Source organism: Rhineura floridana, chromosome 6 (genome assembly GCF_030035675.1).
Source record: "Rhineura floridana isolate rRhiFlo1 chromosome 6, rRhiFlo1.hap2, whole genome shotgun sequence".
NCBI classification, from domain to species: Eukaryota; Metazoa; Chordata; class Lepidosauria; order Squamata; family Rhineuridae; genus Rhineura; species Rhineura floridana.
Genome location: NC_084485.1, coordinates 98,431,212 through 98,458,939, shown reverse-complemented (window position 1 = coordinate 98,458,939; position 27,728 = coordinate 98,431,212). Strand labels below are relative to the sequence as shown.

The window sequence follows — 27,728 nt, the reverse complement described above, 5'->3', positions numbered from 1 at the left end:
CTTTGACTTTTTGTGGAAAGAATAAAGTAATGTTTATGAGATTTGATGATTAATTAAGATAACTACTGGAGGAAAGTGATTTTATAATATGATTTAAGAGACAGGATTGTTATATATTGTAGACCTATAACTGATTTGATATGTGACAAATGGGAAGTCAACATTTTATTTTTTTTTGTTTAATTATTTTTGTTTTGTTTTGTTTTTTGTCTTTGAATGTTTTATGATTTTGTTTTCTATGTTTTATGAAAATTTGAATAAAAATTATTGTAAAAAAAGAAAAGAAAATAAAACTGTCAATATCATAATGGCATTATACGAAAAAAAAAGAAAGAAAGCAACAATGAGAGGTCACTGTATAAACGAAATGGCCAAGAAGAAATGTCACACTAACCCGATTAAAACTCAAATATTAAAAGAGGTGGATAAACTAGAATCTCAATATAAACAAAATAATTCAGATATTATATTAGAAGAACTACAACAAAAAAAGAAAGAACTAGAAGCTATAGATTCTGTGAAAATAGCTAAATCTCTCTGGTACACTTAACAAAAATACTATGAATGGGGAAATAAACACTCTAGATTATTAGCTCATACCCTAAAATCACGATATATCGCCACTACAATTACAGCAATTTCACATCAAGAGCACATAACTTCTGATAATAAAGAAATCAATAAATGTTGTATGGATTTCTACAATAAACTATATAGTACTACACCTATCAAAACAGAGGAACTTCAAAAATATCTCCTTGATTTTTCCCCATCCACTCTTTCAGATGATCAAAAAGCACTTTTAAACCAAGACATAACAACAGAAGAGGTACCTGCTGCAATCAAGAACCTCAAACACAATAAGGCACCTGGACCAGATGGCTTCAATAGTACATTTTATAAAGTCTTCAAGGACATGATAACTCCACATCTAACACAACTATTTAATTATATTTGGTCAGGTGGAATTATTCCAGAAACCTGGAAAACATCCCGTATAATAGTTATACCCAAACCAAATAAAGACAAAACAAAAGTGGAATCCTACCGCCCAATAAATCTTCTTAACCAGGATCAAAAATTATTTACTTCTATATTAGCATGTAGAATTAATTCAATGATAACTGATCTTGTTCATGCAGATCAAACAGGCTTCATTAAAGGAAGACATATATCGGATCCCATCAGAAGATTGCTTAACATCATATTTCACGCCAAAACAAACAAAAACCACTAGGTATCTTATCTTTAGATATATACAAAGCCTTTGACTGTTTAAACTGGAATTACTTAAATAAAGTACTAGATAAATATAAATTAGGAAATAGGATATTAAATATGATAAATTGATTATATGACATCACTTCTGCAGTAATTCGCACTAATAATCTGGATTCTGACCCCATAATAATACAAAGAGGCACGAAGCAAGGTTGTCCTCTCTCCCCATTGCTATTTGCTCTTGCTGTGGAACCTCTAACCATGAAATTATGCTCACATGACCAAATACAGGGATACAAAACTATAGGACTGACGACGAATATCTATTAAATTTATATGCAGATGATATGACATTAATGTTAGGAAATCCATCACAATCAGCCCCAGTACTTAAATTGATGCTTGAAACATTTACAGAAATATCTGGCCTTAAAATAAATTTCAACAAATCCTCCATAATGTTTTTTCATGTTGGTCCTCGAGACCAATTGATCACCCGCAAAATACTGGGAATTAATATATGTAACTCTGCTTTTAGATACCTAGGTTGATTCCAAAAAAGACATTGTTACAAAAGGGCCAGACCTTAAATGCTGGCCTGCCTATTATGGCCTTCAATGCCTTAGGTAGCCGATCAGGAATTGAAGACGAGACCTGTTATATTTCAAACAGTAGCCTTTATTCCTTTACAAAGGGAGAGATCACCATATAGATGGGCTCTCCCCAAAAACAGACAATCATTACATTTATAGGCAGTTATACGTCACATACACAATCATCGAAGCATCACAGTATCAAAGTGCATTGCTAATCAGAATAAATCATCCGGAACTTTCCTATCTATCTTTAGTTCCCCCAGCATCTGTTTCCCATGGCTTACTTCCCTGTTCTCTATCCCAGGTTGCTCTCACCATGACCTTGTTCCCTGATTAGCCATGTGGGAGAACATCTCAGACTGCTGAGAAAGCATAGAAGCATTTTTGACTTTTGTACTCATTAAGCATATGTTTCATTTTGCACATATTGATTTCATTTCATTGTTACAACATCAAAACTGTTTTATATTAATTATTACCCTCTAATACGAAAAATGAAATTAGAACTAAATAAATGGAAAAAACTCAATCTAACCATATTAGGTCGAATAGCGACCATTCGCATGAAAATAATCCCCAGATTTCTTTACCTATTTCAGGTACTCCCTCTTCTTATCACACATAACACTATTAGCAAATGGCAAACCATGATAAATAACTTTATTTTTCAAAATAAAAGACCGAGACTAGCAATGACATCATTTTACACACACACAAACTCTAGAGGTTGGGGACTTCCAAATTTATATTTCTATTACATAGCATTCCAACTTCACCAACTTAGCTTCATCATAATGAAATCAAAAAAATCTTGGATTGGATTAGAGGAAAATATGTTATCAAAAGGCAAGATTTGGAAACTACCTTTCTTACCAATTACTCACACCTGGATTAAATCTATTAATAATCCATATACAAAATCCACATTTTCCATCTGGAAACAATGGCAATTAAAACTATCCTCAATATACTCCCCATTAACTCCCCTACCTGCATATCCGAAAGCAGGAGACGACTTCTTGAAAAAACATATAGGAATAGGGGAGGAGAAAAACTATTTTAGATTGAGAGATTTTTTCCCACAGGGTAACCCAATCACTATTCAACAACTAAAAAATGATATCCCATCTTGGAAATTAGATTGGTTACATACACATCAATTACAAACTATTCTAAAGAACCCTCAAATCAAAACATACGCTACTAAAAACATCACACAATTTGAAAAAGTATTATTAGATAATGGTTACTCTGGTAAAGGAATAGTTTCTAACCTATATAAAATATTACTAGAAATTGATATGGGGAAACTGACAGGTCTAAAACATCAATGGGAAAAAGATCTGGGATATCAACTGGAAATATCTGAATGGTCTTCAATCTGTCAATCAAAACATAACAAAACAATATCTGTAGTACATAAAGAAACTATGCTGAAAACAATTCATAGATGGTACTATACACCAGTACAACTTTCTCACATATCTTCATCAGTATCTCCCTTGTGTTGGAGAGGATGTAATAAAAAAGGAACATATTTTCACCTATGGTGGAGTTGCCCACAGATCACCAAATTTTGGACTTCAATACAGACTGAACTCAACAACATCACGAAAGAAAAGATACACTTAACACCGGAACTATTCTTATTATCTTTATTCAAACATGAAAACAAATCATTAAAATCAAAACATTTGATATGTAAACTACTTTTGGCAGCAAGACTCACAATATTACAGCACTGGAAAAATCAAGATGGACTAAACTTGCAGACCTGGTTCAATAAAAGCTATATTGGACAAAATCACACTGCATCTTCGATTTCTAAGAGGTGTTGCAAAACCGGAAATGTTCACGTCAATATGGTGGAACTATATGGAATACACCTCACAACGAGACCTACATAACCAGCTTTCTTCATCTGCAAAAACTATCTGGTTTTCATAAATAAATAATAATATCCTTACAACTTGAAACTATTACATGTTTATATTGTACTCCATTTTTACTCACTAAAATAATCACTTGTGTATCGATACTTACCTGTACATTTTCCATAACATAGCATATATACTGAATCAAAACAAGAATTAGCTCTAAAGAGGGGGGAGGGGGAGGGAGGAGAGATTTAAAGTTAACCTGCTGTATTTTTGCATTATTACATTACCCATGTTAAATTATTGTAAAATCAATAAAAACAATTTTTAAAAAAATAAATTCACTTACTAGAAACATTATGTATCATAATTACCTGTTGTTCCAGATCACCAGGCAAGTCACTTACAAAGCCTGTTAAAATTTAGAAAAGTCAGCTTTTTTATAATGATACATCCTAAAGATCCTGAAAAAGGAAATTATACATTTCACATGGATGGAGATCTCTGCTCTGTGATTAATTTTGGATACCTTACCTCTGGCCAAATATTAACATGTTTTGTAGTATTAATTATGGAAAATACTGTGGCAGTCTAAATGTTATTACTAATATTTTCTCCAGACTCCAGTTCTTTAATTATAGCCCTATTAATCCCCTCTAAAATGCAGAGATACGAATCCCAGAACATGTAGCTGAGGGCTGCATTAAGCTATATGGCATTCAAAGTTCTTCAGTCATCAGAATTTTCTGCCATTCTATTTCAGGGTCAAATGATGAAACAGATTAACAAGTTGTGAAGTTATTTACAGCCTTGGTCCTAAACTCATTTACTTGTACGTTACTCAAACATCAAAGAACAACTACAAGCCTTTCAACAAGCCTTTTAAGTTGAGACCTATCCCAGTCTGCATCTGTCTTAGAATTGCTTTTAATATCTTTTCTTTAATAATATGTTTTAACCCTTTTTTAAAAAAAAAAACATGTTTTTAAAGCTTTTTAAAAAAATGTTTTTATCGTTTTGTTTTAGTGAATTTTAAGGTCTTTTTATGATGTTTTAAAGTGTTTTTAGTTTTTCTGTTTGCCGCCCTGGGCTCCTGCTGGGAGGAAGGGTGGGATATAAATCAAATAATAAATAAATAAATAAGTAAATGCTTTTTTGATTGCAACCCTTGAACAGCAAGAAGGTTCTTCCTGGGTCAGTAAGAAATTTGAAAACAAAGGTTAACAGCATTATATATATATATATTTAGTCTCACACTTAATTATATTATTTAAATGGTTATTTATTTATAAATAGCATCCATTCTGTTAACCAAAAGTTTTAAAACATGCTTGAGAACTCAGATGCAGAGTCTTTCCAGCTTTTAAACAATGAAAAACTTTTAAACCAAGTTTTGCTGCTGAATGTACGATATTTCATATGGGACAGAGGCAGTAAACACTTTCAGTTTCATCCTTGCAAGCTATTCTACACTTCTCTGTGCAAGCTAGCAGTCACTATGATCTATAAAACTCAGCAGAGAGTGGCTGATTCACAGGAAAGCATTTACCTTGTTTCTTTTCACAGTTGACTGCACAGCCTAAAATGAGCTGCAGTAACCTACCCAGTTCTACTGGATCAGAATGTTCAGATATCCAACTCAAATCAGGAAGGAGATCTTCTGAAATCTGCTGACCCAAAAACTGTAGAATTGAAACCAAAGGAAATCTGGCATTATAATTTCATAACGACAGGAAGGCAGACATTTGTCAGATTATTGGTAAGAAGACAGAAGTTAAAATATTCTAGCTCTTTTTAGAGTAAGAGACACTGTTTTTGGTCCTGCACACATTACATAAATTTTAGAGGATCTGCTGCAATTCATTACTAATAAAGTTCACAATAATATTAGAGTAAGTCAAATCTAGAATAAAATTACAACAAAACACACACAAAACAAGTTGGAGAGTGATCCATATTTGTTTGATGACTAAGGGTGAGCTGGGAGGTGAGAAAGCAATTGAGGCCAACCCTCAAGAGATACCAGTAACTAACATGTCCCTGAACCAATGACATCATGTCAAGCTCGATGCTGTACACTCTGTTGAAGATGCAGCAGTGCACATTTTGCTGTGGGCTAGCAACCATTATAATATTGATCAGAGACTATTTTCCCCATCAGAGTTCCACAAATGTTTCAGAAAAAGTCTCAGAATTTCAAGAATTTCACTTTGTCCAATTTTCTTTCTCTTTCAGTTTAACTGTATAGTTTTTTTTAATTCAATTCTGGAAAGTCATCCAAACTCCCAGGCATATAACATCCATAGAGATAAAAAGGCTGATGAAAATAGTTAAAAGTAATAATTTGGGAATCACTGTGCAATTGCAAACTTAAACCACAAGGGAGCAACCTTTCCACATTCTATTGCAACATCTTACATTTAAGCATAGGAATTGCTAAGGACTATGATCATTTGTAGCTCTGTTTCATTCCTAATGAATGAATGGTGCTTTAACGTGAAATTGCCAGTGTTAATCTATCAAGTTAAAAGGATACAAGCAAGGTGAGATGCACCATTTATTGGAACTACTGGCTTTAGAGAATAGAAAAATTCCCAATTTTCAGGGAGATTTGGATAGAAATAACTTGTAGCCTCAGCTATGAAATATCCTAACATGTAAGGATCAGGACTCTGAAATATTTTTTCTTTCTTGATCTTTCTCCTTGCTTTAGGGCAGAGCCCTTCAACTTTGCATTCTCAAATGTTGTTGGACTACAACTCCCATCATCCACAACCAGCTTAGCCAATGGCCAGGGATGATGGGAGTTGTAATCCAACTGTTCGCATTCACTGGGAGGGCTGAAGTGAATGCATCTCAAAGAGACATCTCCCCTTTCCATCAGTACTGTCGTGTGCAGCTTTTAAAACTGATTTTAAAAGTTTGGGTTGCATTCAACTATGTCCTACTCAGAGCAGACTCATTAAAATTAATCATCCAAAGTTTGCCATGTCTATTAACTTCAAAGGGTCTACTCTGAGTAGGGCTTATCTGAATATTACCCATAAGCAGAAGTATTTGGGAGGCTAATCTCAGTTGTAATGTTCTTATATACTCAAAAGCAAACTTTAGTTCCTCCTTGGGACAATCTCATCAGGCCAGCAGATGCAAAATCTCCCTGACAACATGTTCCCATAACCATAACTATCAACCCTTTGGCAACAAACAATTCAAAATGTAAAAAAATCCAACAATGCATATGATGTGTAGGTGTTTTGTCTGTTTTTTGGGGAAGGGGTTTATTCTGAGCACCACCAGTTTTTTCTTCTGTGAAATGGGTATTTTGTGGTATCCACAACAGTTTCTTTGATTTCCAAATGTGCCCCCAGGTCCAAAAAGGTTGGGGACCTCTGGTTTACACAGCTGCTTCCAGTTTACACTGGATCATTACAGCCATTGACCTCTCCCGATGTGCTGTTCCACTTCTCACCTGCATTGCACGTCAAAGTAACGGTGGAATGAACATGATTGATGCAACCCAGACGCAACCCAGACTCAGGCTGCAATCCAGAACATGTCTATTCAGAAGTGTTGTGAGAAAATAATGTTCGTTTCTCTCTCTGGCCAAAGAAGACACTAACAGCAGTAGAGGATAAAAACTTTGAAAAATAGTTTATTAAAAAGGAAGCACTCACACCAGCAATTCAGAGTGAGTGCGGTCGACCCAGACTGTCTCGTTCCCCCGATATTTATACCCCTCAGTAAACAACTTACAGGAACCTTATAGTAGGAACTCCATATATGGTAATATTACAGTGTGTTACATTGAACTGGTTCCACCAGTGTATTCCCTGAGTCATGCTTCCGGCCATAGTACATGAACAGCTTATATTACTAAAAAGCCCACGGGAGCTTTTTAAAGTGGTTCGTGGCCTACTCCATCAAGGCCTACAAGATACGGCAGATACATCAGTAGCTCGATGTAATAAATTTGCTGAACACTTCCAGCATAAGATCTCATGCATTCGCCGGGACTTAGACTCCTATTTAATAGCAGTTAATCCTACTGAGGTGTCCGGAGCACAGTCTTGTCATGTTTTGTTGGATGAGTTTCAGTTGGTTCAGTTCGAGGACGTGGACAAGGTGCTTGGACAGGTTCGTGCGACCACTTCGGTACTGGATCCTTGCCCCTCTTGGCTAATTAAAACTAGCAAGGAAGGAACAGTTGGCTGGGCCAAGGAAGTGATTAATGCCTCTTTACGAGAGGGAGTGGTCCCTGGCTGTCTGAAAGAGGCGGAAGTGAGACCACTCCTGAAAAAACCTTCCTTGGACCCAGAGGATTTCAGCAGCTACAGACCAGTAGCCAATGTTCTGTTCCTGGGCAAGATCCTGGAACGTGTGGTTGCTGACCAGCTCCAGGCGCTATTGGATGAAACCGATTATCTAGATCCATTTCAATCGGGGTTCAGGCCTGGTTTTGGCACTGAGACTGCCTTGGTCGCCCTGTTTGATGACCTATGTCGGGAGAGAGACAGAGGGAGTGTAACTCTGTTGATTCTCCTTGACCTCTCAGCGGCTTTTGATACCATCGACCATGGTATCCTTCTGGAGAGGCTTGCGGAGTTGGGAGTTGGAGGCACTGCTTGGCAGTGGTTCCACTCCTACTTAGCGGGTCGTCTCCAGAAGATAGTGCTTGGGGAACATTGCTCGACACCGTGGGTTCTCCAATGTGGGGTCCCACAGGGTTCGGTTCTGTCTCCCATGCTTTTTAACATTTATATGAAGCCGCTGGGGGCGGTCATCAGGAGTTTTGGAGTGCGTTGTCATCAGTATGCTGATGACACGCAGCTCTACTTCTCCTTTACATCTTCTTCAGGTGAGGCAGTCGACGTGCTGAACCGTTGCCTGGCCGCGACAATGGACTGGATGAGAACTAACAAACTGAGACTCAATCCTGACAAGACTGAGATGCTGTTGGTGGATGGTTTCTCTGATCGGATGGTGGATATATACCCTGTCCTGGATGGGGTTACACTCCCCCTAAAGGAACAGGTGTGTAGTCTGGGAGTCAACTTAGACTCTTCCCTCACACTTGAGGCTCATGTAGCCTCGGTGGCCCGGAATGCGTTCTACCAACTTCGGTTGGTAGCCCAGCTACGTCCCTATCTGAGTAAGGAGGACCTCACATCAGTGGTACATGCTATGGTAACCTCACGTCTGGACTACTGCAATGCGCTCTACGTAGGGCTACCTTTGAAGACGATTCGGAAGCTACAGCTAGTGCAAAATGCGGCGGCCAGACTGCTAACAAGAACGAAGCGGTCTGAGCATATAACACCTATGCTAGCCCGTTTGCACTGGCTTCCAATATGCTTCCAGGCCAGATTCAAAGTGTTGGTACTTACCTATAAAGCCTTATATGGCGCGGGACCACGATATCTGTCGGAACGCCTCTCCCGATATGAACCGGCCCGTACACTACGGTCTACTACGAAGGCTCTCCTCCGGGTTCCGACTCATAGGGAAGCCCGGAGAGTGGTGACAAGATCTAGGGCCTTCTCAGTGGTGGCCCCCGAACTATGGAATGGTCTCCCCGAGGAGGTGCACCTGGCGCCGACACTATCATCTTTTCGGCGCCAGGTTAAAACCTTTCTCTTCTCTGAGGCATTTTAATTCCTGTTAATTTTAAATTATTATAATTTGATTTTAGACTGTACAGTTTTTTGTACAGTTTTGTATTGTGATATTCTGTATTGTGTTATTTTTATTGTATTTTTAATGTTCACCGCCCAGAGAGCTGCTGCTAGTCGGGCGGTATATAAGCTTAATTAAATAAAATAAATAAAAAATAAAATAAACTAAGATGGCAGATATAGACATCCGTTGTAAGATGGCGGTGCTTAATCAAAACAGTAGATAACTCTCAAGGATGGCCCTCAAGGAGGTGCTTTAGTGTGACAGAGGAATTAACCCTTAACAAGAAGTAAGCTCCTTTGGGTTCAATGGGTCTTACTTCTAGGTAAGTGTGTATTGGACTGCAGCCAGACTTGGCTAAGACCAGTACAGATGGTGTGATGGGGTGGTGGCACTCGCTGCTGCTACCAGAAGAGGGGAGAGGGGCTGGGGAGGTTGGTGTAGTGCAAACACACCAGCAGAGCCAATCTGGTGCTTCTGGTGATGCCACCTTCCCCACTGCCCTAGCAGTGACTCAGCTATCAGGAGGTCAGGAGAGTGTCACCGCCTCACCACTCTTTCTGCTATTGGTGAGACCATCTAGTGCTAGAGAGCTCTGCCTCCGGCTTTCTTAATGATGCCAGACTCCAATTCCCCTCATTCCTAACTATTGGCCATGCTGGCTGGGGCTGCTGGGAGTTGGAGTCCAAAAACATCTGGAGAGCCACAGGCTCGTCATCCCTGATCTGGCAAGTTTGTGGCCAAGGCATCATTTAAACCAGGTTTCCCTTTCGCTTCCCAGATTAGGGCCCTCTTTATCCATGCCCAAGCTGTTTGTTGTTGTTTTTAAAAAATAAAATGGGTTATTTCTACTCTAGAAAATAGGGTAGAATTGCAGGATATCTTTCTTGCACTGCTGGAAACAATCTTTCTTGAGTTGCAATCCAACCTAAGTCTCTGTTTCTAATCTGCACAGTACTGAGTAAAGCAGGGAGACTCCTTTGTCACCATAGCAAGAGGGCAATGCTGCTGAACCTGTTCCCGCTCCAAAGGTCTCACAAGCACAGGAGTAGAAGAGTAGAAGTTAATAATTTCTTTACAGCCTGCGTATTCATTTGCAGTTGCAGAGGATCCTTATTAGAAATGTCAAGGAAGGGCGTTAACCTTTAGTCTACATTAAAAAGTGGGGGGGAAAGGAAGGAAATATTCTAATTAAGAAAGCTACTCTTCCCATCCTTCCACTTCCTCTTAAACTTACTAACAAAATCTCCTTAGACTTAGTCATAGTCATCTCCATTATGCCTCTTAGTGGTTGTGGTATAAAACGACATGTAGCTTGCAAACTTTGTCCTTGTTTCTTACGGGAGCATTAGCCGAGAGGCTAGGCGTGGTTGTTCTAGGTGGATCAGATTTGGGTTTCCCACAATAGACAGCAGTCAGTACTTAGCAAAGGTGGAGGGGTTCAAAGATGTTGCTCCAGTTCCTCTCTGTCCTCTGGGAGACCTTGTCTCTGTGGGTGTTCCTAGTGTTCCTGGCTATACTTCTGCTCATTGCTGATTACAAGAAATGGATTCGTCCAAGGGATTTTCCACCAGGGCCCTTGCCTCTTCCTTTCCTGGGTAATATTCTTGATGTGGATCCCAAAAAGCCTCATTTTGCTATAAGAAAGGTAAGGACAGAAGAATCAGTAGGAGAAGCACACAGGTGGCATGAGTTCAGCACAACATTGCACTAGATAAGAGCCTTGCTGTAGGATCAGTCTAAGATGCCATCTTGTCTAGCAGTTAGATTTTTGAGAGTGGCCAGCCAGATGTCTCTGGGAAGCCCACAAATGGGGCATGAAGGTAAAATCCTCTCCTATTGTTTGTTACCAACAACTGATATCTAGAGATATATTGCCTCTGAACTTGGAGGATCTATTTTACCTAACAGTCATTTGTAACAAATCTGCATCCACAACCAAGGTAGACCAGTTGTTTGCATGCTGTCTATTTTGTTAGTATTGTGCCACCACCTCTGCCTTTTCCCTCTAACTCTGCCCCAAACGTCTGAGCCAAATATCTGCTTGGGCAAGGTAGTGCCCAGCTAGATCGCTCCCATTGCCTCAGGCCTGGGGAGCAGATCGTCTTCTTTGTATTTCCCCCAAGGCACAAGTAGATAGCATAATGCCAAGCAGTTTATCAGGTATGGGCTGGGGCTGGGAGGTGGTTCCCTTGCCCTTCTTAACAATCCAATCCAAAACTTCAGGTCTACATTAAGAAAGAGGCTTTTTAAAAGAAGAAAATAGCAATAAGAAAAATCCAATAGGTACTTTAAGGAAAATAAACAAGCATTAAGAAGCTTCCTGCCCTATATTGGGGTTCTTAGAAGAGTCCGAACGGCCAACACACCCTTAAGAAGACATGTGAGAAAGAGTAATGGTGTGGAACGGTCATTTTTGTTCAAATATAACAATACCGTAGAAGATGCGTTGAACAATAATCAAATTACGTAAGTGTGGGCAGGTGGGTATGGTATTCATTATACAGCCACGAGAGTGGCTGTATACTATAGCCAGCATGGATTTTTCACATTCCGCAATGTTAAATGGAAAATACCCCCACATGCCATTCTGATGCTTCCCATAAGCTCATTTCCAAACAAAACCTTACAAAACTTACAGTTCTGAACTCAGAAACGCTTGCTTAACAACCCTGTCAATTTTCATGGCGATACACAAAACAGTCAGAGAGAATCAAGAGTTCAAAGTCTAAAAAGAGAGAGAAAAACCTCAGAGCCCTTTTGGACTTTTTTCTGCCAGAGTTCTCATAATCTGTTGAAATTCATTAAAAATCAGCCATGTTCACAGAGTACCTGTAATCCTAATACTGATGTTGCCCCATACACTGACCTTCATCTACTGCAGTTTAAAAGTTAAAAAGATGCCTGGTTGATTTTTAATTAATTTAAGAAAGTTTGGCTGGAAGCCTATTATAATGTGGGGCATGCTCAGTAAGGACCAACTGTCAGTGTTCTAAAAGCCTCACAGCTGCTGGGCTTGGCTAATCAGAGGGCCACACCCACACCAGACTTGATTTCACTTGAGACAGTCATGGCTTCCCTCAAAGAATCCTGGGAAGTGTAGTTTGTGAAGGGTGCTGACAGGAGACTCTTATTCCCTTGAGAGAATGGTTAACAGTCAGCCACTCTGATTGAAAGTCTGTGAGAGGAACAGGGCATCTCCTAGCAACTCTCAGCACCCTTCACTAACTACACTTCCCAGGATTCTTTGAGAGAAGCCATGATTGGCTTTGAGCCATGGCTTTGAGAGAAGCCATGATAAATTCTTTTAAATTGTTTTTAAAAGATGTGTTTTTAAATTTGTATATTTGTTTTTAATATTTTTAGTTATTTAAAGCGCCCAGAGAGCTTTGGCTATGGGGTGGTATATAAATACACTAAATAAATAGGTAAATAAATAATGATTGACCAAAGTGTAATAGAGGCCTGGTGTGGATGTGGCCAGGGACAGCTTTGTTTTAAATGTGGGTGGGAGGTAGGGTTGCCAGGTTCAGGATCTGAGACTGATCCTGTATCTTTAGGAGAAGAGAAAGTCAGCCAAGTGCAGGTGTTCTTGCAACAATGTAATGGGAAAAACCACAAGGTAGAATTCTCCCTTCCCCCTGCCCAACTCTGAAAGATACAGAAGACATCTTGGTTGCCAGGCCCAGCCTGGTCAGTTTTACCTATCCTAATCATGATTGCATAGGAGTATATCCGATTCAACTCAATAATCATACAAATGATCAGACCTACCTTTTCCCTCCTTCCCCTTTCCTCTCCCTTTCTCCTCCCCTGCCCTCTTCCTTCTTCTGCCTCCCCTGCCCACTCCATCCCTCCATCCCCCCCCAGTCAGTTTTACCTATCCTAAGCATGATTGCACGGGAGTAAATCCCACTGAACTCAATAAACATGCAAATGACCACATCTGTCCTTCTTCTCCCCTCCCCCTCCTGCCTGCCCCCATCCCAGTCCTCCCCTCTGCCTTTCCACCCCTCCCTCCTCCCCCTCCTCCCTTCCCCATCCCCTGTGGTCAGTTTCACCTATCCTAAGCATGATTGCCGTGTGTGTGTGTGTAAATCCCACTTAATTCAATAAGCATGCAAATGATCAATCCATTCTCAGCAAACTTGTGCAGGATCCCATTTCTTACCTCCCGGATTAAAAGGAAGGAAATTCACTAATACGCAAAAAACCTTGCGGTTTAAGAATGTACTTATAGCCCACAGATATTTCTACCAAACTTTAAAAAGCAGGGAAATTGGGCAGCTATAGTGAATGCACCAGGGGAGCAGGAGACCTGACCTCCTCTCTGAGATATTGTACTGCCCTACAAAGTTGTCAAAATGCAAACACAATTTCGGTTGGTCTTTCACAGTCCAATCCACTTGCTGTGTAGCTTGGAAGAATTTGGTAACGTGCCTCTGAGCATATGGTAAGTGGTGGCAACACCTGCCATCTCCAAAGATGGAGAATTATATTTTTGTATGTTTGTTGGTGTTCTTCTTACTTTGCTTCTTTCCTGTGTTACTAATGTAGGGCAGTACAATATCTCAGAGAGGAGGTCAGGTCTCCTGCTCCCCTGGTGCATTCACTATAGCTGCCCAATTTCCCTGCTTTTTAAAGTTTGGTAGAAATATCTGTGGGCTACAGGTACATTCTTAAACCGCAAGGTTTTTTGCGTATTAGTGATTTATATATGAGGGAAGCATCCCTCCACTCTCCTGGGCATGTAAACCAGCCAGATTTCATCCCTGCTAAGTGAGCCTTGGGTATGCAAACTCAATATGCTCACCTGAGCCCTGCTGTCCAGCATTCACCGAGATATGTACACCAGTCCTAAAGGACAGCCTCAAGGACACTCCCCCCAAAGCCAAAGGCTGTGGAGTGCCCTTAACCCAATGACACCCTTACCTACTCACCCTGAATGCCCAACAGACCAAAGAAGTACATCATCGAGAGCAAATAAAAAAACCCTACAGTGAGGAGCAGGCAAAAAAGACAAGCCCCAATGGCCAGTCAGGTTCCCCCCAAATTCCTACTCAGCCCCTGGAAAAGATGACTGGCAAAACCCACACTGTAGAGGGAGGGAGGGCACTGCAAAAGAGAAGAAAGTGGAGTAGTCAAAGCAGCCTTAAATAGCAGCCGGATTGCAGCTTTCCAACTGGGCATTCCAGCCCATGAGATTCCCAAGATCCTTTCCCCCTGGGAGAGACCAACTGGTGCCTTCTCTCAAAACGGTGTGCGTGTGTGTGGATATGGCAAATTCACCTCTGCTAAAGGGCAGAAGTGGCATTCTCACACAGTAGTGGTCACCCAATGTAGAATCAGCTTCCTGTAACCCTTGGAAGGTCAAAGGTGGTGGCAAAGGAATTGGGAAAACCATATTCCATGTTTGTTCTGTTTTAGCTTGAGCGATTTTGAATGACAGACCATCAGGCTCCACAAAACAGCTGAATTTAAGAGAGCCAGGAAGGTGCTCTTAACATTGTTTGAAGCTGGGAAATGAGGGTGAAAAAGTATTAAGGGTTGCTCAGACTTTTACTGGTAGACTTGATGCAACAAGGGAGTTCCCAGTGTGTGTATTTGAACATGGCAAGAGTTGCATGCCTTGCTCTGCTTGGAAGAATGGAGGCTAGCTAAGTTTGAAGGACAGGCTCATTCTACACCATTGATATTTATATCCTATATATTTGGCTATCCAGGCCTGGCCCTGCTTAGCTTCCGAGATCAGACGAGATCGGGCATGTTCAGGGTAGTATGGCCGTAGACTATATGTTAACAACTGCTGCATTACGTTCTGAGATAATTAAGTTCGAGATTGGCAATAGGGTGGAAAATGATCACTTCCCCCTTTTATTATTCTTGCATCTCCCGCACTCTCCACCGTCTCAACCTTTAACTATTTTGGATGAGACTCAACTCAGAGAATGGAGGAAACGCTGGTCAAATGAACTGTATTCTTCTGCCTCACATCTTCTATCTAATAACATCCTTCAAAATCTCCGGTGTAGAATTATTGAAGCAAAATCTGAACCTTTGTCTGCTTTCCAACAAATCACGAACCACCTAAGACCACTGATGGTCCAAAAATTCCAACAAATGAATAATCGACAACTGGGGAAAGGATGGTTTGACCATGAGTGCAGATCAGCCAGAAAGCTGACGATGAATTATGCAAGACAGGCCATTAAGAACCCAACGATGTACTCATACGAACGCCTAAGACAAATGAGAACTGCATATAAGTCTCTCTTAAAATTAAGAAGGAGTCATACGCTAAGTCCCTGTGGCAGCAACTAGGGTTAGCGGTAACTGAGGAAAAGGATGACCAGTTTTGGAATCTTGTTAACAAAGGTATGGGCCATGTGTTACGACATGTGCTCTTGGGAACCTGAGTGTGTGCATTTGCCACCCTCATGTCCCATGAAACACACCTCCTTGAGAGGAGGGGATCTTTTGCTAGGGATAAAAACAAGCGCTTTGCCCTGAAATGTGCTTAAATGGTGTATATATTTAACCCAAGAAATGCAGGTTCAAACCAAAATAAAGCAAAGCTTGATTTTATTGAGAGAAAGAGTAGGAAAGCATTACAGAATTACTTGGGTGCATGGCAGCATTAATCATTAATATCCTAACCCATTCATAACTTTAAACTAAAGAAATCAAAGGACCCTATTACTATAAGAGGTGAAAGGTAGGAGAGATTACCTATCCTATGCCCGGAATGGGCGGTTGAATACAGCTGAAGCTATGTGGAAGAGCTCTGATCCAAAACCAGGAAGGAATCTTTTGGTCTCAAGGTTTTGCACCGAGACCCAGAGTCTCCCCGGTTCTGTCCCTGCAGTCCTTGATGCGTTCCTTGAGAGCGTAGTACATGTGTGTCGGAGCTCTGGTGTTCCTCAGCCCCCCTTCCTCTTTCTTCCTCTCCTCTCTTTTTTTTACCTTCAAGCCTTGGTTTTAAAAATACTTTTTTTCTCTCTCTCCCCCTCCTGCCAAGGAGGGTATGAAAGTCTGGTGATGTTGTGTATGTGTGTGTGTATCTCTAACTGACCCTGAAAACTAAGGCTCCTAACAAACAATGGGATTCACTGTGGGTGAGGGAAATTTGCCAAAGAACAAGATAACAATTATGCAGAACATTTATGCCGTAGCTTTAGTTTTGTATCTTAATTTCTGCCCTTGTTACTCTTCGCACAAAACCTCGTGGGAAAGCATAACCAGCCATACCATTAGGTGGGGGTGTGGGGTGGGAATTGTAGTTTAGCAGGCTCCATGGCCCTGCCTCGTAACACATGCTAGACTCAGTGTCACTGACCAAATAACGTCGTCAGCCTGGCATTCGCACTTTAGTAGCTTTTACGGGTCCCCATCAACTAATAATAAGATCATGCCCAGAATAGAATTAACAGGTTTACCGCAATGGCCGTTAATTACACCCTCAGAAATAAAATATCTCATTATTGCTCTCAGATTGGGCAAAGCCCCAGGGGAAGATATGCTTCCCCCAGAAATCTTCAAATATTTTCCGGATTGGTGGGCGCCTATACTAGCCAAGGTATTTAACCAAATAAATAATACTGGTATTTTTCCGGAGGGTTGGAAACTTGGTATAGTTGCTCCCATATACAAAAAAGGGGATAAACAAGATCCAAACAACTACAGGCCAATTAGCCTTTTAGACATCAGCTCTAAACTGTATGGCAGATCTCTTCTTCATAAACCCGAGGACTGGGAAGCAGCAAATTCTATTATTTACCCAGAACAAGTGGGCTTTAGAAAGGGCCAAAGCACCATTGACCACTGTTTGACTCTTTATGCTCTGGCAAAACAGAGTATAGCAGGCCCTACAAAACGTCTTTTTGTGGCCTTTGTGGATCTGGCTACTGCCTTCGATTCAGTTGATAGACATCTCTTATGGGCTAAATTGGCCGACTTGAAAATTGACAGCCGGTTGCTTTTTTTAATCAGAGAATTGTATACCAACACACTGGCACGTATAAGGGTAGGGACATCAGGAGCCCTAACAGACCTCATTAAAATAAACAAGGGGGTCAAACAGGGCTGCCTTTTGGCCCCTCTACTTTTTAACCTTTATTTAAATAACATAGTCCCGGAACTATCTGGTCCAACCTTCTTTCCCCCTTCATGTGGAAATAAGAAAATATCAATCTTGCTCTATGCGGATGATATGGTCCTCATGTCCATCACCCGCATAGGCCTGAAGAGACTTCTTTCAAGGCTGGCTGACTTTTGTTTAAAAGAAATGTTGCAAATTAATTATATTAAAACAAAAGTGATGGTGTTCGCCAAAAAGCACACCAACTATAAATGGTCAATTGGCGGACACAATATCGAACAATGTCGAGAGTTTAAGTACCTGGGAGTCTATTTCTCAGAAAATCTTTCCTGGAAACAACACAACTATATGACCAAAATAATTGCCCTAAGGTCCAGTGGAGCCATTCTTAAATTTTGCCGCACAACAGGCGGCAATCTGATTGATCCAGCATTAAAAATCTTCCAAAGCAAAATTCTCCCACAGATTTTGTATGGGGCGGCAGTTTGGGGATGGGAGGATACCCAAGTGAGGACTTTGGAGGTAATCCAAAACAACTTTATTAAAAGACTCCTGTCCCTACCGCCTGGCACTCCTGCCGCCCTGCTCCGTTCAGAGGTCAGCCTCCCTTCAATTAAAGCGCGAGTCCATGTTGCCCTAGTATGTTTTTGGAAATTACTGATAGCTGCCCCTTCTAAGACAATAGTTAAGGCATGTTTGGAACCAGCTAAAGCGGGTAATTATTGGTCCGGCAGAATAGAAAGTGTTTTCCACCTATACCACGTTTCTCCACAGAAGTCTAAGACCCTAAACTCAAGATCCAAGCTACGTGATACATTCTTCCAATATAGCGCCAGTTTAGACAGGCTAGCTATTAATAATTCCAGACTTACTCCATGGTATAGGCTCTATAAAGTAGACAATCACAAAGCTTCCTATTTGACCCAGTCGCTTCCATTAAAATTTAGACAGGCCTTCGCAGCATTGTGATTCCAAACTATGCCAAATGCTGTCATGGATGGCCGCTACACCCAAACGCCATGGGGTGAGCATGTTTGTATCTGTGGTTCCAAGGAAACTGAGGATTTACCCCATTATCTCCTACTCTGTCCTTTGTATTCTCACCCCCGGGATAAGTTTCTGAGGACCCTGTTGGCTAACCCGCTTTTAACAACTCTTGATCAAAAAATCTTTTACCTTATGTCCGATTTAGACCCTTCAATAACATACAGGGTCTCTCTTTTCACTCTGGCAGCCCAGAAAATACATGCTAGAGTTGTCTCTGACCTGGGGACTGATTGCTGAGGGGGTGGTTCCCTATGAATATTTTATTCCTATTGTAATAGATTGTATAAGTCTGTTTCTCTTTTTCTTAAAAATGTTTTAATATTTTAGCGAATTTTAATTGTATCTGCCTAATGGTTGTAGACGTTTTGCAGATGCTTGTTGTGCAATGGCCTACGGCCACGCAATAAACTGAACTGAACCTTAATATATTTGGCTACTCTTTTTTTAAAAAAGCCATCTAAGCATGTGCTAGTGAATTCCTTAAGTAAATTATGCATTATGTAAATAGCTTTCTTTAATGTGTTTTAATAGTGCTGCTGATGACGTTTTGCCAGGACATTGGCATTATAGCATCCTTAAGCCTTGGTGTCATGGTTTTTCTTCAGACCATTTATTTCAGGAGTAGCCACTTCGGTGCCCTTCAGATATTGTAGGCTATAACTCCCATCGTCCCTATCATTGGCCAGGCTCACCAGGTCTGATGGAAATTATCCATCAGATATGGAAGGCGAACCCTGTTGGTGAACCTTGATACATTTGATGGCAACCAAAGTTTCCTTCTTCCATACAGGCATTTTATAAGCATCAGTCAGACAAATTAATACAAAATATATCCTCTCTTTCATTCCCCCTTCTCCCTCTAGCTTGCACAAAAATACGGCAATGTTTTCAGCATTCAGTTTGGAAACAAGTGGCATGTGATTGTAAATGGATTGTCTCTGGTAAAGGAAGGTCTTATCCAACAGGGTGAAAACTTCGTAGATCGTCCCAAATTTCCTCTTACCTATGAAATTTTTGGGCCGTTTGGTGAGTTTCTTTAAATATATTCAATTATTTCAATTTCTAAAGTTTGATTATTATTATTATTATTTTAAAAAAGGTCTGTTCTAATTGTGGAAGCCTTTAGGTTGTTTTGTAATTGGGTGGAACATGAAATCTGGAATGAAGATGAAAAAAATTATGAAAATATAAATGGGTTAGGCATAGAATTAGACATTGGGAGTGCAGGGGCATAGAATCATAGAATAGTAGATTTGGAAGGGGCCTATAAGGCCATCAAGTCCAACCACAGGCATAGGATAGCAATTCTGTTTTGGCCTGCAGTGCTTTGGCTTCTCTGAAGTGCCAAAGACACTTGAAGAGAGACACAGTATATAAGTGTTTATATGCTAATGCAAGCCAAGATGGGTGAACTGGAATGCTTGGTCTTAGAGGACAGCATTCACATAGTGAGCATAACGGAAACCTGGTGTAACAGAGAACCAATGGAACACAGTTATCTCTGGCTATGAACTCTTTAGGAAGGGCAGGGAAGGATGTCCTGGAGGTGGTGTCACTCTGACTATCAAAGAGGACATTTAGTTCAGTACAGGAATACCCCGCTATACGGACCTTCACTTTACGGACACTCACGAGTACGGACATATTTACAGTAGCACCATTCCCGTTTACGTACGCTCGCTTTGCAAAAACAGACACTTAATGGCATGATGCCACCGCCCTTTTTCTTAAAATAAGGCCTACTGTGTTTATTTTAGTTATAAATGCGTTATTTACATCAGTTATGCCCGCATATGACGATTGCAGTGCAGTACATGCATCGATAAGTGAAAAAATGTAGTGCTTCACTTTAAGTACATTTTCGGTTTACGTACTTGCTCTGGACCCATTACGTACATTAATGTGGGGTATTCCTGTATGCTAGAAGTCTCAAAAGAGGCAGATTCCTCCACAGAGGAATAAACTATGGAATAAACTATATAAATTCCATATATAAATTCCATAAACTATGGAATTTGCTCCCACAAGATGCAGTAATGGCCACCAGCTTGGATGGCTTTAAAAGAAGATTAGACAAATTCATGGAGGACAGGGCTATCAATGGCTACTAGCCGTGATGGCTGTGCTCTGCCACCCTAGTCAGAGGCAGCATGCTTCTGAAACCCAGTTGCCGGAAGCCTCAGGAGGGGAGAGTGTTCTTGCACTCGGGTCCTGCTTTCGGGCTTCCCCCAGGCACCTGGTTGGCCACCGTGAGAACAGGATGCTGGACTAGATGGGCCACTGGCCTGATCCAGCAGGCTCTTCTTATGTTCTTATGAGTCAGTGGTGGTGGTGATACCGGGCCCCATGAATAATTTAGTGCTGAGGACATGCTATTGTCCCCTTGAGCAAATGCTCAGAAAGATGAAGAATGAAATTAAGGAAGCATCCAAACAAGGAAATGTTCTAGTAATGGGTGACTTCAACTACCCTGGCACGGCTACATGTGTGTTCCAGTCATGACAAAGAGGTAAACTTTCTAGATACCCTAAATGACTGTGCCTCAGAACAGTTGGTCATGGAACCAACCAGAGGGATGGTGACCCTGGACTTAATTTTAAGTGGTGCCCAGGATCTGGTGCTCCCTGGTTCAACAACACTTACATCCTGCATCAGGCTCTGGGCACCACTTAAGGTTTAGTCAGGGTAGTTGAAGTCACTCATTACTTTATAAATTAAATTTATATGTAAATGGTTATTTGCCAAGAAAATCCAGCAGTCACATTTGACTTCAAAAGAGAAAACATCCCTAAAAGGAGGGGATTGGTAAAAAGGAAGGTGAAAAGCAAGGTCAAGAGGGCCAAATCACTCCAAAATGTTTGGGAGTTGTTTAAAAACACAGTATTAGAGCTCAAGTGGAATGTATGCCACACATCAGGAAAGGTGCCACCAAGGCAAGAAGATGCCAGTGTGGTTAACAAGCAGAGTCCAAGACGCTATGAGAAGCAAGAAAAAAGCAAGTCTTGCCCACATCAAGAGTACAAAAAGGAATACAAACTGTGGAAAAAGAAATACAAGGAGACAATGAGGAATGTTTAAAAATGAATTTGAGAAGCACATTGCTAAAGACAAAGACCACCAACAAAAAATTCCCTACATTCGTAGCAGGAGAACATCTAGGAGGTGGTTGGACCCTTGGATGACAAGAGTGTCAAAGGTATGCTAAAGGAGGATAAGGAGATTGCAGAGAAGCTGATTGAATTCTTTGCATCCGTCTTCACAGTGGAAGATATAGGGCAATTCCCTGTACCTGCATTATTTTTTGTAGGAAGGGAGTCTGAGGAACTGATGCAATAAATGAGAGACAAAGTTCTAGGCCAAACAGACAAAATAAAAATGGACAAATCAGGGTCCAGATGGCATCAATCCGACACAGAGGTAATCCAGATGACAGCGTATTGGACTTTCAAAAAGCTCTCGACAAAGTACCTCACCAAAGACTCCTCAGTCAGCTTAGCAGACATGGAATATAAGGGGCGGTCCTCTTGTGGATCAGGAACTGGTTAAGTAATAGGAAGCAGAAAGTTGTAATAAATGGACAGTTGTCTCGATGGGGGGATATAGAAAGTAGAGTCCCCAAGAATCAGCATTGGGACCTGTGATTTTTAATTTGTTCATAAACAATCTAGAGTTAGAAGTGGGCAATGAGGTGGCCACATTTGCTGCTGATATTAAACTGTTCAGGGTCATTACAGCTCCAAAAGGACCTCTCCAAACTGAGCAAATGGGTGGTAAAATGGCAAATGTAATTCAGTGTAAACAAGAGTAAACTGATGCATGTTGGGTCAAAAAACCCCATAATTTCACATATATGCTTATTGTGTCTGAAGTGGCAATAACTGACCAGGATGAAGATGGTAACCTAGTGTACGCAGCTGTGAAAAATGCAAATTCCATGCTAGGGTTTGTTAAGAAAAGAATTGAAAATAAAACAGCTGATGTCATAATGCTGTTGTACAAATCTGTGGTGCAGCTGCATTTGGAATTCTTTGTACAGTTCTGATCACCTCACCACAAAAAGGTAGAGTTGGATAAGGTTCAGAAAAGGGCAACTAAAATGATCCAGGGGATGGAATAACTCCCCTATGAGGAAAGGTTGCAGCATTTGGGGCTTTTTAGTTTAGAGAAAAGGCAAGTAAGAGATGACATGGTAGAGGTGTATAAATGTATGCATGGCATGGAGAAAGTGGATAAAGAATTTTTTTCTCCCTCTGTCATAACACTAGACATCCAATGAAGCTGAATGTTGGAAGATTCAGGACAGACCAAAGAAAATACTGCTTCACACAGCACATAGTTAAACTATGGAATTCACTCCCGCAAGAGGCAGTGATGACCACAAACTTGGATGGCTTTAAAAAAAGGATTAGACAAATTCATGGAGGATAAAGCTCTCACTGGCTACTAGCCATAATGGCTAAGCTATGATGTCTGACCCCTTGGATGGAGGCAGGATGCTCTGAATACCAGTGGCTGCTAATCACAAGTGGGAATAGGCTGCTGTGCTCAGGTCCTGCATGTGGGCTTCCCATAGGCATCTGGCCACTGTGAGTACAGGATGCTGGACTAGATGGGCCATTGGCCAGATCCAGCAGGCTCTTCTTATGTAAGATGGCATTTTCATGTTTCTGTTTGTATCTGCATTTCCTGCACCTTTAAACCAAATGAAAACCTTAGTGTTAATGTGTATCATAGAAGTATACCTACCAAAGCTCTTGGATTGACTGTGGCTCACAGCTCAGTCATTTTATGGCAATCCCAGATTTTTGTTGTGTAATGTGTCAAATAGCTCATAATGATTGGCCTGTAGCGATTAGGGATGGATGCATCTCTCAGTTTCAGTTTCTCTCCATTTCTCCTTTTTTCCCAATCTTCAGTTTGCCACATGTCCACATCAGTTCATAATTTTTAAAAAAGTCCTTGCAAAAATTCCTCAGCATGAATGTGTATTTTTCCTAATACACTCACTTTTGCAAGCAATTGTCTCTACTATAATGCATTCTTGTATGGTGTTTTTATTAATATATGCATTCTAATGCACACTTCCCCTAATGTATGTATGTTTGTACACGCTCTTTAGTTGGAGAACTGCCCTGCAAAATTCCAAGGCTAGTTGCATTTTGGATCATGTATTGTTCCGGGAAGGGAGAATTAGGTGGTAGGTTTGCATTAAAATGCAAACTGAACCTGATTGCTCCCCCATCACTAGTAGTGATGGAATAATATGTCTATAATAGTGGTGGAGCATTGCACTAAAGCAGCAGGTAATATCTTCTTCCTAACCATTTATCTGCTAATGCAGTAAGTCCTGGAAATAGGGCATTTGACTACAGTTCACAAGCCAACCCAATAAGGAATATTGCAGTTGAGGGGTGAAATAAAACACAGAGATGTCAGCTTGTGTTGAACAAGGGCCACTTTATTTAAATTATAGTAAACAAAACCCAATTTAAAGTGACCTGCAGAGGGAAACCTAGGTGCGGGAACTGTCTATAAGCAAGTAGCTTGCCACACAGCTCTCGGGCGACCAGCCCCTGCTGGGGCAAGGGCAAGCCCATCTGCTTACCCTTTACCCCAGCCACACCTTGCAGGTGAGTTGGGGGGCCTTCCCACATCATCCCCACCCAGGGCTGTATAACCCCTGGGTAGATGAGGATAAGTTGGCCCCAGAAGCAGCCCATAACCTGCCCTCGAGCAGTAAAGCCCTGAGAGACAGGCCTCCGGAACCGCCAATCACCTCCAAAGGTGCCTAAGGGGGCCACCTAGCTGTTCTTACCTATTTACCTTCCCGTACAAGTGCTAAATACATTGTCCTGTGAGGCATGACCTTTTGAATACTTCAATTAGCCAAATAAGCCAAATCTGCCTATTGAAAACAGCACCACCTAACACGATTCCCTCCCAGTCCTATAGTGTGGAGCAGGCAAAAAACCTGCCCTCCAACGAGGGTGGGCAGGATAAAAATTCCTACTCGGCCCCAAAGCGACCCCATAGGCACACCATAAAAGAGGGAGGGTGGGGTGGTCATCGTGCAGCAGAAGAGGAAGGTAGGAGGGGCGGCTGGACTTAAATAGTCCTATAGTCTCCACCCCTTATGCTGCGCGTCACGCTCACATCACAGGTGCGACACGCGACGTTGCCCCATTTAAAGAAGGAGGCAGCGTCTTCACCCCCACCTGCAATCCTGTTCTGCTCGTCAGCTGCGCGGCGAGCGGAGCGTCATATCTCCTTGAAGTCTATACCAGCAGCCTTGGAAATAGATCCAGATAAACATTTTTGCTGTTCTATGTGTCTACACATACCTATATTTGTGACACATTGATGCCCTGAAAGAAGCAGAAAACCAGATCACTTCCAGTTTACAAAAACTTTCTTACCTGAATGTTTGATTTTTACTCAGCCACAGGCGATCGGGCTACTTGCTGCATACAGACCTGATCCATGTAGCTTTCTGGATTAAGAACCAATTCAGATGACCATTAGGTACATGACAGACTGTTTTTTTGTGTGTTTAACAGCTGTGATTTAGATGAATTTGTGACAAAGGCATCACAAAGTCCAGTTCAGCAGTTTACCACTGTACCAGCTTTGGGAGTGTTTTTAAACTCTCTTCACGCATAATATCCCACCAGCAATGGAGAGGGGACACCCACACACCCCATCTCCTCTGTTCTATCAACATGCCTGCTCCACCTGCCCTCCATGCTTTGGAGGACAAGCATCTGCAGCAGAAAGCCTGCTGTACTCGTGTAGGTTCTCTGTGCAGTTTAGAACACCACACGATCTAAATTGACAGGGAGCCTTTAGAAGTACACCAGGATCCCTGCAGCAGATGCTTGCCCTCCAACACATAGTGGTCGCTAGTTTCTTAATTGCGCCAACATCAGTTTCTTTTCCCATTGGATTGGGGGAGGCTTTAACTACTGGTTTTCCTCCCGTTATTAATTTTCTTGTACATTCTGTGAAGGAACACTAGGGAACACCCTGCTGCACCTTATGTTTCCTGCCTACTTGGATACAGAATCAGGGCATCATTCCACAGGAGTTTATGGTAGGGACTCTGATAGAAACAGTTAGATACAGCGGCAGAAAATGGCCTTGAAGATACATCCGAGCCTTCTACAAAGGGGCAGGCTGGAGTCCCTAGATGTTGTGGGACTACAACTCCCATCATCCATGGTCATTGGCTAAGCTGGCTGGAGTTGATGGGAATTGTATTCTGACAACATCTGGGGAAACAAGGTTGAAAAACAGTGGGCTAGCCTATCAAGGTAGAGAAAGATGGAGAAAACTCCTGGTGGAGGAACCCACTTGCCCAGTGAGTTGCAGTCCTTGTGTGAGGAAAGGAGCTGCCCCAAGACCTTGAAGGGGGCGGGTGCAGACAGGGAAGCAGACCTCATTCAGTGATCTCCTTTACCTCAGTGTGTGCTTACTTGAAAATGTGGGAAGTTCCTGAAAGGGAATGGCAAGAGGGTTTCCCCCTTCTTCATACCTGCCCCAGAAACAGGCTGAGTCAGAGCTGCCAGGAAAGGAATGGCTTTGCTTGGAAAGGAAAGGCACATTTAGAGTGTGCAGTAACACGAATGCCTAATGAAAGCTGTTGGGGTGAGCATTCTCTGTGTCCAATTCTATAAAGGAAGAGGAGAGCAGTGGGAATGGAAGCAGGGCCCTTTGATGTGCCCCTGCCCTTGGGTGCCCAACACCTTCTGATAGCAAAAGAGCTATGCCAACTGAATGAAAAGAGAAATCTATTAACAGTGAGCAAACAACAGATGCAAATAATTCCAGAGAAAAGGTTAGAGACAAGCCTCTATTTATTTCTACTGCCAGGTAATTGCAAGAAAGCAGTGGCCCAGCAGCCTTAAAAAGGGCTTCATTGTGGAAGGAGCAATAGTTAAAGGAGATTAACTATATGGCTTTTTTACCTGTTCCCATTTATTTATTTATTATGTTGTTATTTATTATTTATTTTTAAATCTACGTGTTGCCTTTCTGCTCTATCAGAGTTGCTTCACAGAACAAAATTAAGTTAGTATTAAAACTACAATCCAAACAGTAAAACACGCAAAAAGCAACAATAAAACATCAGTGGCAAAAGTCAGCTTCATAACAACAGAATTAAAAGCAAGCAACCAGGTAAAATCCACCAGCACACCTTAATGACTTCCAAATGCCGTGCAATCTTTCTAGTGCATCATAAGTAGGTACATATCCAGTATATGATGTTACTCCTTCCTATCTAGGACTGGTCTCCTCTAATGGTCTTATCTGGAAACAACAAAGACGATTTGCCTTATCAACTCTCAGAAACTTTGGTTTGGGCAAAAGATCTTTGGAAGAACGGATACAGGAGGAGAGCAGATATCTAACTGATGCAATTGAAGCTGAGAAAGGTGAGAACCAGGGCCAACAATCAGTGGCATCATCTATAATTTTTAGACTGCTACTTTGTATGCACAAGGTCAAAATATTGTTGTGCATCACCCCAATCTCCAAGTGGTGCAAGACTTCCAGGGGTTCCAGTGCTTACCCAGGGTTTGGTTTCCTTGGAAAGAAGGTCAGCAAAGACTGTGGTGCCTTTATGGTATATGGTTTATTTTTATATATGCACAACCTGAGCTTAAGATGGCAGGGTTCAGAGCATTAACAGGCCATCAGATCTTGCTCCCCAAGCCCACAGCTTTGGGGTACATACACAGAGGACAGGCCTCTATCTGTGGCTTTTCTGCTTCACCCCCAAGACAGGACTAAAAGACACAAGCCTTCCTGACTCCAGGATGGGGGTGGGGGAGCAGGGCCTCTCCCTTGAAAAGAGTTGTAATAGCACTAGGATCTCTCTTGGCCACTGTAACGTCCTTCCCTGGTTCTCCCTGTCAGGTTCCCACCTGCTTGTGGCTACTGCCTTTCACTAGGCACCACCAGGGACACCACCAGTCAGGACCGTCCTTTATATGGTTTCTCACTCTGCTCTAGCACAGATCTCACTAGATCCCACTGCTAGGCAGCACCACCAGTCACTTTCTGTAACCAATATTCCCAGAGACCTTGCCTCAGTCTCTCTATAGCTTGTTACTTTGTGACTGTGTGCCTATGCTGTTCCCAACCCCCTTGTATCTTTATATATAAAGCATACTACTCTGGGTTGCTCTGGATACTTGACTTGTTACAATCTCTCCC

General features: G+C 41.5%; 1 protein-coding gene across 1 annotated transcript in view; it reads left to right on the top strand.

Moving 5' to 3' along the window:
* The first annotated feature begins 10,701 nt into the window (after positions 1-10,701).
* LOC133387760 (cytochrome P450 2J2-like) overlaps positions 10,702-27,728 on the top strand; it is a 31,892-nt gene continuing 14,865 nt past the window's right edge. Inside the window, exons 1-3 of the mRNA XM_061633218.1 lie at positions 10,702-11,015; positions 19,376-19,538; positions 26,795-26,944. Of these exons, the coding sequence (XP_061489202.1) occupies positions 10,815-11,015; positions 19,376-19,538; positions 26,795-26,944 (514 nt within the window). The 5' untranslated portion in view covers positions 10,702-10,814. The remainder of the gene's footprint in view (positions 11,016-19,375; positions 19,539-26,794; positions 26,945-27,728) is intronic.